Below are 13,173 nucleotides of genomic sequence, written 5' to 3'. Positions count from 1 at the left end.
TGTTTAATGGTAATGAGGCTTGACCTCACGTTTTTTACGTTTTCCTGTTACTGCGCATGCACCGGGCGCCTACATTTCCCAGTGTGCATTGCGGCTAAGTACGCCGTACGGGCCTATTGATTTCGACGTGGACGTAAACGACGTAAATCCCGATTCGCAGACGACTTATGCAAACGACGTAAACATTTCGAATTTCGCGGCCGGAACGGCGGCCATACTTGACATTACTATATCACTAGAGCCTAGCTTTAATGCCCCATACAGACGGTCATTTTTTGTGATGAAAAAAAAATGACGTTTGAAGTGATGAAAAAAAACAACATTTTTGAAACTTCATTTTCAAAAACGATGTAGCATACACACCATCATTTTGAAAAATGATGAACAAAGTGATGGCACTCTAAAGGGGAAGTTCTATTCGCCTTGAGGCTGCTTTTAGCTGGTTACTTGTTAGTAAAAGATGATTCGTGCTTTTTTGTCTGTTACAGCGTGATGAATGTGCTTACTCCATTATGAATGGTAGTTTTACCTCCCGTCTCAAAACTTGCTTCTGGGCATGTGCGGGTTTAAAAACGTCGTTTTGCCCACACACTATCATTTTCATTGACACAAAAAATGACATTTTGAAAAACGACACAAAAAATTCGAGCATGTTCGAATTTTTTTTTTGTCATTTTTCAGAAGACATAAAATGACATTTTGCCCACACACGATCATTTTAATTGACATTTTTAAAAATGTCATTTTATTTCATCACAAAAAATGACCGTCTGTACGCGGCATCACTTTACGCGGCCTATCTCTTACGTAAACGGCGTAAAAGTACTGCGTCGGCCTGGCGTACATTCGTGAATCGGCGTATCCCCTCATTTACATATTCTACGCCGACCACAATGGAAGCGCCACCTAGCGGCCATCCAAAATATTGCAATCTAAGATAGGAGGGCGCAAGCCGTTGTATCTTAGATACGTTTAAGCGTATCTCTGTTTGAGCATACGCTTAAACATAGGTCGGGGTAGATTCTGAGTTAGGTCAGCTTATCTACTGATAAGCCGACCTAACTCTACATGAATCTACCTAATAGTGAGCAGAGAGATAACCTCATTGGTCTCCTACTGCTTCTCCACTGTCTATTAAGAAGTCTAGGGGTGGAGAGATGACACCACTGTATTCCTTAACTATAACAGAGAAAGTGGGGTCATCCCCTTCCTTGTTCTGCATGCCAGGGATTTGAACATACACAGTGCATCGAAAAAAAAGTATTTACACCCTTTGAAATGTTCCACATTTTGTCCTGTTACAACCAAAGACGTAAATGTATTTTATTGGGGTTTTATGTGATAGACCAACACAACGTGGGACATAATTGTGAAGTGGAAGGAAAATGATAAATGGTTTTCAACATTTGTTTACAAATATGTGAAAAGTGTAGCGTGCATTTGTATTAAGTCAGGGGTGGCCAACCAGCGGTCCGGGGGCCACATGTGGCCCGCGGAGCCCTCTGATGTGGCCTGCGACCTCCTGATCTTGAATAGCGGGTTGCTGGTTGCAGACCCACCATCCCAGAGCATCAGTGTTGTGAATGAAGCTGGTCGTATAGGAAGAAAGTGGTTGCGGAGCAGAGCCCCATAAGCCGGTGCTTCCTCTACAGCGCTGGCTTTGGCCACAGACGGAGTCTATGGCAGGTTTCAGTTAACCCGCAGGATAGACACAGGTGCACTACGCTGCACCCGCGGTGTGGGTAAACCACAGCACATCAGTGTGAAAGCAGTCTTTTCAAATGATTACCCCCTACCAAATGGGACCCTCAATTTATCTCTATAGAGCGACGGGTGTCCGTTTACGCCCCGCCTACCACCAATCTGAAAAACAGAAGGGAATTCGTCCCCTTCCATCAGGGTGGATCGGAGGACCTATAGAGTAGCCGTGACCTGTCATCTGCCGGCTCTGCTCATTGTGGCCCACGACTGGTTACCAAGTTGCTTAAGTGGCCCTCGCTCTTCAAAAGGTTGGTCACCCCTGTATTATTTTATGTGAAAGACCAACACAAAGTGCCACATGGTATCAGAGTAAAGGAGGACTGTATTAAGTCCTCCTTTACTCTGATACCATGTGGCACTTTGTGTTGGTCTATCACATAAAATCCCAATAAAATACATTTACGTTTTTGGTTGTAACATGACAAAAGTGGAACATTTCAAGGGGTATGAATACTTTTACAAGGCTCTGTATCAGGGCTGAATCTTCGGAAATATAAATAGTTTGGTAGGTAAAACAGCTCGCTTAGAAATATTTAATCTCTGCACTCTGTCAGGAGTTCAGCTTTACTGCTTACACATTTACAGGCATCAGCTGTGGACATTTTAATAATTTTTCAGGAATTATTGATATAACTGTGTTTTATAGTGAAAGGCTATAAGTTCTCTCAGATTATTTTCAAGTGCACAATACTGATTTCATAAGACCTATTCACCTATGTAATAAAAGCACAATTAGACTTGAACTTTAGAAAGTTGCTATAATTTATACTGACCCTAGAATTTAGAAGGACCTGAAAACTTGAAAAGAGCCAACCTAATTTCTGTCAGAGCAGAGGGGAGGAGGTGAGTGGAGCAGGCAGATGCCGCCAATGTCGCTTATCTTGGAGGAAAAGAACAATGATCGGGACAAGGATTCTGACATGCTTAACTGATATTTGGCCAAGAATTGTAAGCCAGCAGATGTCTGCCTTTCATCACAGACATAAGATCATTTTATGGACTGCTTTCACCTTTCTGAGCACCTTTTTTTATTGCAGGCAGGGCATTTTAATAATATTTAAATGTTGGTAGTTCTGTTCTTTTTCTCCGAGGTTTTGAGCTATACGCTAAGTCCAATATGGAGTGTTTCCAATGCACCAATTGTCATATTTTTTTCTTATATACAGAGACTATAATTCCCATATAGCCAGAACCAAACTTTAATCATTTTGTCAAAGTTTATCATTATATATGTATATAGGGCAGCACAGTGATGTCGTGGGTAGCACTCTTGCCTAGCAGTAAAAGGGTCACTGGTTCGAATCCCAAACACAACAGCATCTGCCTGGAGTTTGCATGTTCTCCCTGTGCCTGAAGCCTCGTACACACGGCCGAGGAACTCGACGTGCCAAACACATCGAGTTCCTCGGCCAGTTCAGCACTGAAGCCGCCGAGGAGCTCGGCGGGGCGAGAGCTCCCATAGAACAACGAGGAAATAGAGAACATGTTCTCTATTTCCTCGCCGAGCTCCTCGTCGGCTTCCTCGGCCGAAAGTGTACACATGGCCGGGTTTCTCGGCAGAATTCAGCCAGAAGCTCGGTCGGAAGCTGAATTCTGCCGAGGAAACTGGTCGTGTGTACGGAGCCTGTGTGGGTTTCCCTGGCTACTCCAAAGACAATTGGCTTCTGTCTAAATTGGCCCTAGTATATGAATGTGAGTTAAGGGACCTTAGATTGTAAGCTCCTTGAAGGTAGGGACTGATGTGAATGTATATGTAAAGTGCTGCGTAAATTGACGACGCTATATAAGTACCTTAAATAATAATAATATATATATATATATATATATATATATATATATATATATATATATATATATATATATATATATATATATATATATATATATTTGTGGCACCTAATTTGCTAAGTGGGGTTTATAATCGTTAATTTGTGATTTCCCAAGTATTTAAAACTGTGCAAAGCATTTTTCTTGCATATGATCAGATGATGGATGTCAGCAGAGCTTCACTTTATTATGGAGAAAATTCTCTTGCAGAGGGCAACTGCACTTACATAGTGAACTGTATATTTGCCTTTAGTAAATAAACCCTGTTGCTTCCTGAGTTGGTGACGCAGTACAAGTATGAAATACAGACAAAATTAGAGCATAGCTCATGCGTATTTCCCCCCCCCCAGATTTCAGTTTTGCCACCCTGCCTTCCACTTCCACCTCCACCTCGGACACTGTGCCCAGCTGCTGAGTCCATCCCTGCACTGCACTCAGCCAGGTCTGCCAATATCACATGTGCACAGGAAGGGTGATCAGGTGGCAGGGGGGCAATTACAGATCTATACTATGTGTGGCTCTCTCTGCGGCAGATAAAAGTTGGTTTTGCCTCCTCTCCCTCCCGCCAGCTTTCGTCTGCTGCAGAAAGAGCCACATAGAGGATTGGTTCTTTAATTGCACCCCTGATGCCCAATCACTCTCCCTGTGCATCATCCTCTTCCCCCTTCCCCTCCTCCAGCGCCCCCCACTTCTCTCCTACCAGTTGCTGCAGGCACATAGGTGATGTTACAGGATGGTAAGTGAGGGAAGGGGCTGGTAAAAATATAACATATTAACCGGCCCCTTCTTTTCCTCAATACATACAATGAGTGATCAGTACCAATCACTGTGTTCATTCAACAGTTTTTGAATGAACAGGAGTCTGTACAGAGCGCTTTCTGCCCATTCACTGTCCAGTGCAGCTGAGGCTGCAGAGCAAGGGATTGAGGAATTAATGCCCTTAGTCCCATTCTCTGTCTCAAAAGTAAAACATTAGGGGTCTGTTTAGATCCTTACTATTTCACCAAAGCCCCCCCCCCAAAAAATAACAATAAAAAAATTATAAAACATAAAAAAAGTAGGAAAAAAAATTTAAAAATTAAGGAAGCATTCACATGGCCCATATGGTGTGAATGAGTGGCTTGTTTGTGCAGCTGGATCCACCTGTTACTCTGTGTGGATGAAGTGGAAGTACAAACAGCCACTGGTCCTAATTTGACAGTGGGTGAGTGGCCCTGAATGCACACTGTCGGTTTTAGCCCTGGTTCACACTGACAACGGGAATTCAATTTTATTCAATGACATCTGTGCGGGTTGCTGCACAGGAATTGGTGCGGTGCCGCAAATGCGGCGTCGCACCGATTCGGAAGGTGCCATTGCCAGCAATTGCCGCGATTTGGCATGTGATTTTACATCTGCACAGATGTCAATGGTAATCACACCCCGAAATCGCCAAAAGTAGTACAGAAACTACTTTTGGGAATTGGTGCGGTGCCGCAAATGCGGCGTCGCACCGATTCGGAAGGTGCCATTGCCAGCAATTGCCGCGATTTGGCATGTGATTTGACATGTCAAATTGCATGCCAAATCGCATCAATGTAAACCAGGGCTTAGGGACCGTACACCTTCATCCTCACACCTGTCAAATTAGGACCTGCGGCTGTGTTTGTACAGCCGCTGCCTCCTCATAGGGTAACATAGCCTGCCTACATGCAGCTCCAGCCATAAAAAAAAAAACACTGATTCACACTGTACAGACCTTAACCCAATGTGAATGAGCCCCGATACTTCATTATCACACAAAGTTGTATTCGTTAACTCAGTACAGTTTTTTCTTTTAGATTTAGCAGGACTCTGTAAGTTATATTTTGTTTGTGTCTGCTAATAATGATTTTAGTGTATTTTTTAGCAAAATTATTGTTTTGATATTCAGGTAGCTGACCCCTCTCCCTCGCCTTGCTCACCCCTTTTCTCGACTCTGCCGCCCCCTGTACACTTCCCTGCTGCCCCTGTCCTCTGCCCTGCTGGCCCTTTTACACTGCCCTACAAACTAAGAGCCTCTGTACACTGCCAATAAAAAACTGCTAACCTTATCCTCTGCCCTTCTGAACCCATGTACACTGCCCTGCGCACCTCCCATCCTCTGACCCCCTGACATTTTTTATTGCACCAGCACATCAGACAGGCTAGATCTGGCCCTGGTTCAGATAGTAATTTAGCCATTAAATTAGAATGAGGGGGGGGACTAGCATTTTTAAGAAAAAAAATATCAAAAGTGGCAGTCTCTGTTGTTATCACTGCACACGTTTCCTTTAATGTGGCCTACAAAAGCCAAAACACTAGGCAAAACATTTTTTTGGGCTAGAGCTTCTTCCCTACTGGGGAATTTTTCCTTAACATTTGGTCAGGAAAATTCCTCCACTGGCTACAAAGACAAAACTACATTTTCAGTAGAAGGGGCAAGGTTTAGACTGTCTGACAAAGCTTTTATTGTTATCTGTGCCTTTTTGTCTCATGAAAAGTTATCCCCCCCTTCTCTTCTCATTTGGTGACATAGGGACAGAAAGTTAGGAGACATCTTCCCAATGGGGTCACAGGCAGAAATAAAAAATGGCAACAAATGTATACACCTTCCTATTCTATTTAAAACACATTTGACTAGAGTTAGGCATTTGCCGTTTTGCAATTTGCTGTATCTCAGCATGAGACAAGTTTATGGCAATTACAATTTTACTGAATGTTGGAAAAAGTTATCCCTGCAACTAAGAAAATGCTTTCTAGTGTGTTTGCCTCAAGCCATTTTGTCATTTTGTACATTTCTGAAAGCAATGTAATGACTCCGTATAGCTATAGATTATTTCTGAATTGCAAATTTCACAAAATTAACAGCTTCCATTTTAGCAGTGCAATTTTTTGCCGAATTCTTTAGCTAGAGTGTCTAGGGGATGGTAAATCATGGCTAGTTAAAGGCCCATATAGATGCATATGGAATGTTCCTTATAAAAGGAGTAAGGGAGCTGAGAGGTAAACTAAATGAATAGATTGTGATCTAACAAAGTGTTCTACATGAAGGGGATAATAACTGTTCAACTTAAAATGTATAATTATGCATTCATCTCTTCTGCAGGTATCCAATAAAAACTCCCAGGCCTGGTTGCTACGGGGACAGAAATAATCTCCCCGGTGTTAGGACGTATGGCGAAAGGGATCCACAGGAAACCTATGATGTGTATTGTTACACCAAAGAACCACAAGGTAGATTTTGATCTGTGGGGGCAATTGGGTTAAACTAACAGACATAAAAATCATTAGTTAGCACAATAATCCTCACCTTCACCAGTAACAAAGAAAGATGCGAGGACTGAAAAGAATAGTCACACAAATGAAAATAACAATTGTGATGAGAAACAACACAAGCATTATAGTTTAGTAATTTCATCATATTATAATGTTCAGCTTTGTTGCCTGATAGCAAGATCAGCAATCATTAAACATCTTTGCCATCCTTGTATAATTTATTATGAAGTCTTGAGATTTCGTCTTGGCATACTTTCATCATATGAATAGCGCAATCACTTTTATTGACTTTGCATCCCCTTTTAGAACCTATCATTATCATTACTGCCAGATGTTCCAACCGAGATTTGGCTTTGGAAAGCAGCACTGAAACAAATCCATTTTACACACTATCTCCATCTAGTAATTTGTAACTTTTTTTTTTTTTTTTAATTCAACACCCAGGAGATGTTTATTATGTTTCCGAACGAAACAATCTGGAAGGTGCCAGAAACTCTTGTCTGCGTGATGGGGCAACATTGGCCACGGTGGGGCAACTGTATGCAGCATGGAGAAAGGGTTTAGACCAATGTGATCCAGGCTGGCTGGCAGACAACAGTGTCCGTTACCCTATTCGGAACCCAAGAAAAAACTGTGGTGGTGAAGAACCAGGAGTTCGGACTTTATATCAATTTCCAAACCGCACAGGTTTCCCTAATCCCACGAAGAGGTTTGGAGCATACTGCTACAAAGGTAATATTTTTTAATATTATAGATCTGTTATAGTAATATTTACCAATCACATATTATGTGATTTTAATACAGAGAATGTGCACTCAGCAAATAGGACAGCTGGCAATTGTCATATGTAAAGTAAGCAACTTCTTGTTTACAATTAAACTTTAAAACCAATGGGGCTCCCAATATTTGCTGGGGATACTATTAAACTATTAAGCAGTTCCCCTTCTGCCCCTTCGTCTTCTTCATTCCTCACCCCATGGCCTATCCTTGCTGTGGCCCATTAAATTTCTTTTTGACAATGTAACTTTTAATATTCAATTCTCATTAACTACAATAAATATATTTATTGTATTTTCCATAATTATTCCTCTATCTAGGCTTATGTTTATTTTACATACTAAGGAAAATCAATTTCTTATCCTAGACCCTCTTCTCTTAATAAATATTTTAATTTACCTAATATTTAAAATTATTTAGGCCTCGTACACACAATAGGTTAACCAGAGGACAACGGTCTGATGGACCGTTTTCATCGGTCAAAACCGATTGTGTGTGGGCCCCATAGGTTATTTAACCATAGGTTAAAAAAAAGCCAACTTGCTTTAAATTTAACCTATGGATTCCTAACTAATGGGAAAAAAATGATCGTTAGTAGGCACAACCATCGGTTAAAAATCCACGCATGCTCAGAATCAAGTCGATGCATGCTTGGAAGTATTGAACTTCATTGTGTTTTACATCACTGCGTTCTGACACGATCGTTTTTTTAACCGATGGTGTGTAGGCACGACGGACCATCAGTCAGCTTCATCAGTTAACCGATGACAACGGTCCATCAGACCATTCTCATCGGATAGACTGATCGTGTGTACGAGGCTTTAGAGTGCATTCTGTCTAGGGCATAGACTGGCTCTACAATTTCTTTATTTTATAGATTTGCAAAATAACTGTTGTCATCAAATCTCAATGACATAAAACATTCTCAGAATGTTCTAAAGCATTAAAACACACATTTAAAACCCACACCAACACATAGGCCAATGTGTATTCATACAACAACCACATATCAATGTTAGTAGAGGAGATAGAGTTGCCATCACACCAAACCTTCAGTCTCTCTAAACCTCTGGGCCCTCCTGCAGACCAAGGAGCACTTTCAAGCTCTGTATATAATAAATTCAAGAAAGAAAGCAGGCGCACACCAGTGATGTAACTTCCCGATAACACTGTATTGATCCAGTCCAGCACACAATTATATCCCTGCCTGAAGAGTCCCCCCCTCCCCTGCTTGGATCAATAAATGTTTTATCTGAAAGTGACGGCATTGACGTGCGGCTTTGCCATGTTATTATTAGTAAACTGTTTTTTTTTTTTTTTCATCTTTAAAAACCATGAAGATTGAAATACAAAACAGAACTTTATGTAACAAAATCACAGCACGTCTTCCAAAAAATGGGGACCATAACTTCACACAATAAAAATAATATTGCTGCTTTATAAATCATCTGTGCACTGTTGTCTTAAGTAAAGTCTCAGTTTCAGCATAATTAGCTAGATTTGTAATATATTTTCAGTCTCCACTATGAGGCAAATAATGGCAAAAGACAGTATTGTGATGTTAGGTTATTTCTATGCATCAATGCACAACAATAAATCCAAAACTGGTGTCATTTCCAGTACAGAGTAGAATAATTTAGGTTCTTTGACAGCCTGTTATACATTTTGAAATATTCAGACATTAGGTAACACATGATACCAGGAAACATTTTATTAAAAGTCTAATGGGATTTCTTTAAACCTTTCATGTGTAAGGACCACAAAAAAAAACAGTTCATCGGGGGACATGGCTATCTACTTATAAGCCCTCCTGTTTCTGGCATTTCTTCCCTTGCACTGGGAATGCCAAAAAAGGATTGTCTGTCTACATCAGTGTTTCTTAACTCCAATCCTCAAGGTGCCCCAACAGGTCATGTTTTCAGGCATTCCATTATTTTGCACAGTTGATTTGAGAAGTTTCACTGCCGTTTCATCTTAGGGAAATCCTGAAAACACAACCTATTGGGGTGCCTTGAGGACTGGAGTTGAGAAACACTGGTCTACATCATGCATTAATACCTTAATACTGTATGTTTTTTTATCTGGTGACCCTGCACTGATGAAGGGCATGTAGGATAGTAATCGTAGCGGCAGAAGGCCAACTTCTCTGTAGCAAGAAAATGCTCCCTCGTGATCGGAATACACAATGTGCATAGGCTTGTATTAAAAGAGGAACAGAGGACCACATCTTCTAAAGGATTTAAAAACAAATTAAAATGTGACTTTCTCAAGATCAAAACATTTCAGCACTATGAACAGCTCCGGCCAGTCAACTATTCCAAAACAGTATTGCGATGTCAGGTTCTTACTATGCAAAAAATGCACAACAGAAAATCCAAAACTGGTGTCGTTTGCAGTACAAAGTATAATCCTTTAGGCTCTTTGATAACATCTTATACATTTTGAAATATTAAGACATTTGGTAACACAGGCTATGAAGATACACTTTTTAAGGACTAATGGGGTTTCTTTAAACATTTCACATGTAATGACCACAAAAAATAATTCACTAGGGAGACATCTACTTTAGGCCTTTCTGTTTCTGGCATTCCCTCCCATGCAATGGTAATGTAAGAGATTGACATCTGTCTACATCATGCATTCAAACTTTGGCAGGAGATATGTTTTTTTTTTTCTGGCGACCCTACACTGATGAAGGGCATGTAGGTTAGTAATCGGAATGGCAGAAGGTCAACTTTCTTATTGCAAGATAATGCTCCCATGTGATGGGAATACATGATGTGCATAGGCTGGTATTAAAGAAGGAACAGATGACCACCATTATAAAGGATTGAAAAACAAATTCAAATGTGACTTTCTCAGGGTCAAAACATTTCAGCACTACGAACAGCTCTGGCCAGCACATTCGATAAATGAGAGTAAAAATGACTAAAGGAGTGAAAAACATTAACCCAATATTTTAAGTGATCATTTACATTAATTATTAAAAATTAAAATAGGCATTAATTCTTGTTTACATATTTCAACTGCACATGGCTGTGTATTCACAATAAATAGAAATTTGCTTTTCTTGTGATTGGATAACTAAAGTTAATTTGTCACCCAAAAAGGCAAAATTTATGTGCCGCTCAGGTAGAGAGGTAAAAGTCCAACTAGACTGCGGTGAGTGCAGGCAGGGACAGGGAACTCCTCCTAGCTCAAAGCTGCAACGATTTTAAAGGAAAAGATCCATAAGCAGCACATCATGAAGCAGACCCATGTGCATAAAGTGAGATAAATGGCAGCCTCAGCCTGGACTTCATCTAGGCCACACGCCCAACACGTTTCACTCCACCCCTTGGAGCTTAATCATGCCCATGATTGCGCTCCAAGGGGCAGAGTGGAACACGTTGGGCGTGTGGCCTAGCTGAAGTCTGGGCTGAGGCTACTATTTATCTCACTTCATGCACATGGGTCTGCTTCATGATGTGCTGCTTATGGATCTTTTCCTTTGACATTGCTAAAGTTAATTTGTTGTTCAATTTGCTTAATGAAGAGTCTCAATCAGCCACAGTTAATTAACATTTCACTATGATCAACGTTATATTAAAAGTGTCCAACAAAGATAAATCCAGGTGTCAAACAAAGATAAATCCAAGTGTCCAACAAAGTCCAAATAAAAAGGTTGCCCAATTATAAAAAAAAAAAGCTTGTATGGTACATTAATCATTTTCCAAACTTCGGCGCTTTGAATCGTTGACAGATTTGCCGCAAATCTGCCCATGATTTGAAAGCGCAATGTGTGAATGACAAATCGCGGTACTTGCATTTGAGATGCCAGCGACACCTCAAATTGCGGGACCGGCCTGCCGCAATTGTAGCGCGATAAATCATGCTGCAATCGCAGCAACACGCATCGCGGGAAGCATGTCACCCGATTTATCGCGCCACAATCGTGGCAGGCCCGTGCCGCAGTTTGAGGTGTCATTCAAATGAGTGGCATCTCAAATGGGAGTCCCGCGATTTTTCATTCACACATCAGCGCTTTCCCGCACATCTGTCCACGATTCAAAACATTGAAGTGTGAATGCAGCCTTAAGGACAAGCACTGTCAGTGGTGGGCGAATGTTTGTTTTTCATTCTCCTAAATAAGTCAGCAAATATGCTTTATAAATATAGTAAATGTTATCTATCGAAAATCCAGCAAAACCCTATGGTTGATCAATTAAATTTACAATACTGACTTTTTAAAATGTTTTGAGAGAAGCCCCTTTCTTACTTATTTTTAGATATCATAGTTTGACAGCAATAAATGTTTTTCGTTTTTGATTAATAAGGCAGGGGAAGACTACAACACGTTTTGTATTGTTCTGTTGACACTATGACAAAAAAGTGAGGGAAGATCTATTTAACGGAGTCTTGGATATCAGTAAAACCCTGCAGTGGTTATAATCCTTCCCACAAATAAATTATGTACAAGCCACTGTAACATGTCTGATGGCATGATATTTGTTTACTGCATAGTAAATATTGTCTTACAGTGATTATGCATTGCTGCACCTCTTTTCCTAGTATATGTCTATTCTGACATTAAAGTGTATGTTATCCCTACATTTCAAATTCCAGATATGTGTCTGCTGTACTATTTACCTGTGTTAAAACGTATCCTGATCTCTTTGCATTGCTTCCATGGTGTGAAATAACTTGTGATCCTGCCAGTCATCCTGCTTTTCTGTTTCAAGCTGACCACTCTCGATGGTGAAGCACATTCATCTCAATGTGGTCAGTTTAATTATTTGCATTATACTGCCTTCAGGGCTGCTGTTAGAAATCACAGGGCCCCACACTGCTTAGCTGACAGGGCCCCCCTTCCCCCAGCCGAAGTGACTGAGGACATAGATTTATCAGTCCGTTTCTCTGTAGCCTCAGCTGCACAGATGAATGAATAGGATGCACTCAAGAGCTTCCTGCTCATTCACAAACTGAAGAATAATAAACACAGTTTACTATGCTTCAGTGATGAATGAACACAGGAGTTATTGGTACCGATCGCTTACTGTGTTCATTTGGGAAAGGAGAGGAGACGCGGGCAGCCCTGCAAGGGGAGGCAGAAGAGGATCAGTGTTTGCAAAAAGACAGTGCAGCTCAGCAGGTGCCCAGGCCCCCGTTTTGAACTGATGGGGTCCAAGCTGTAATGCTTTAACAGCAGCCCTGCCTGCCTGTAATCCAATAGTCAAACTTGTACTGCCATGCACCCTGCACAGCTAATCACTCGAAACATTTGTGTATTGCTGTTTCTCTGCCCCCTGCTGGTACTGCCCACTGCACAGATAATCACTATAAAGATCAGTGTACTGCTGTTCTCTGCCTACTGCTGATACTCTTCCTATGCAGTCTCCACCCTCCAACCTCTCTAAGTCTATTATGCAGTCATGTGAAAGAGGAAAAAAAGGCATATACTGTATAATGTGATATATATATATATATATATATACATTTTACCTTGCATTCTATTTTAAAGGTCATGTGATCACAATATCACAATATTTATAC

General features: G+C 40.9%; 1 protein-coding gene across 3 annotated transcripts in view; it reads left to right on the top strand.

Annotated features, from left to right (window-relative positions):
- NCAN (neurocan) overlaps positions 1-13,173 on the top strand; it is a 289,797-nt gene that overhangs the window by 160,528 nt on the left and 116,096 nt on the right. For all 3 annotated transcript variants that reach the window (XM_040320673.1, XM_040320665.1, XM_040320682.1), the window contains 2 exons: positions 6,695-6,822; positions 7,309-7,596. In XM_040320673.1, the coding sequence (XP_040176607.1) occupies positions 6,695-6,822; positions 7,309-7,596 (416 nt within the window). The remainder of the gene's footprint in view (positions 1-6,694; positions 6,823-7,308; positions 7,597-13,173) is intronic.

This window comes from Rana temporaria, chromosome 1 (genome assembly GCF_905171775.1).
Source record: "Rana temporaria chromosome 1, aRanTem1.1, whole genome shotgun sequence".
Classification (NCBI taxonomy): domain Eukaryota; kingdom Metazoa; phylum Chordata; class Amphibia; order Anura; family Ranidae; genus Rana; species Rana temporaria.
The sequence above is the reverse complement of the archived record's forward strand: the minus strand, read 5'-3'. Positions and strand labels throughout refer to the sequence as shown.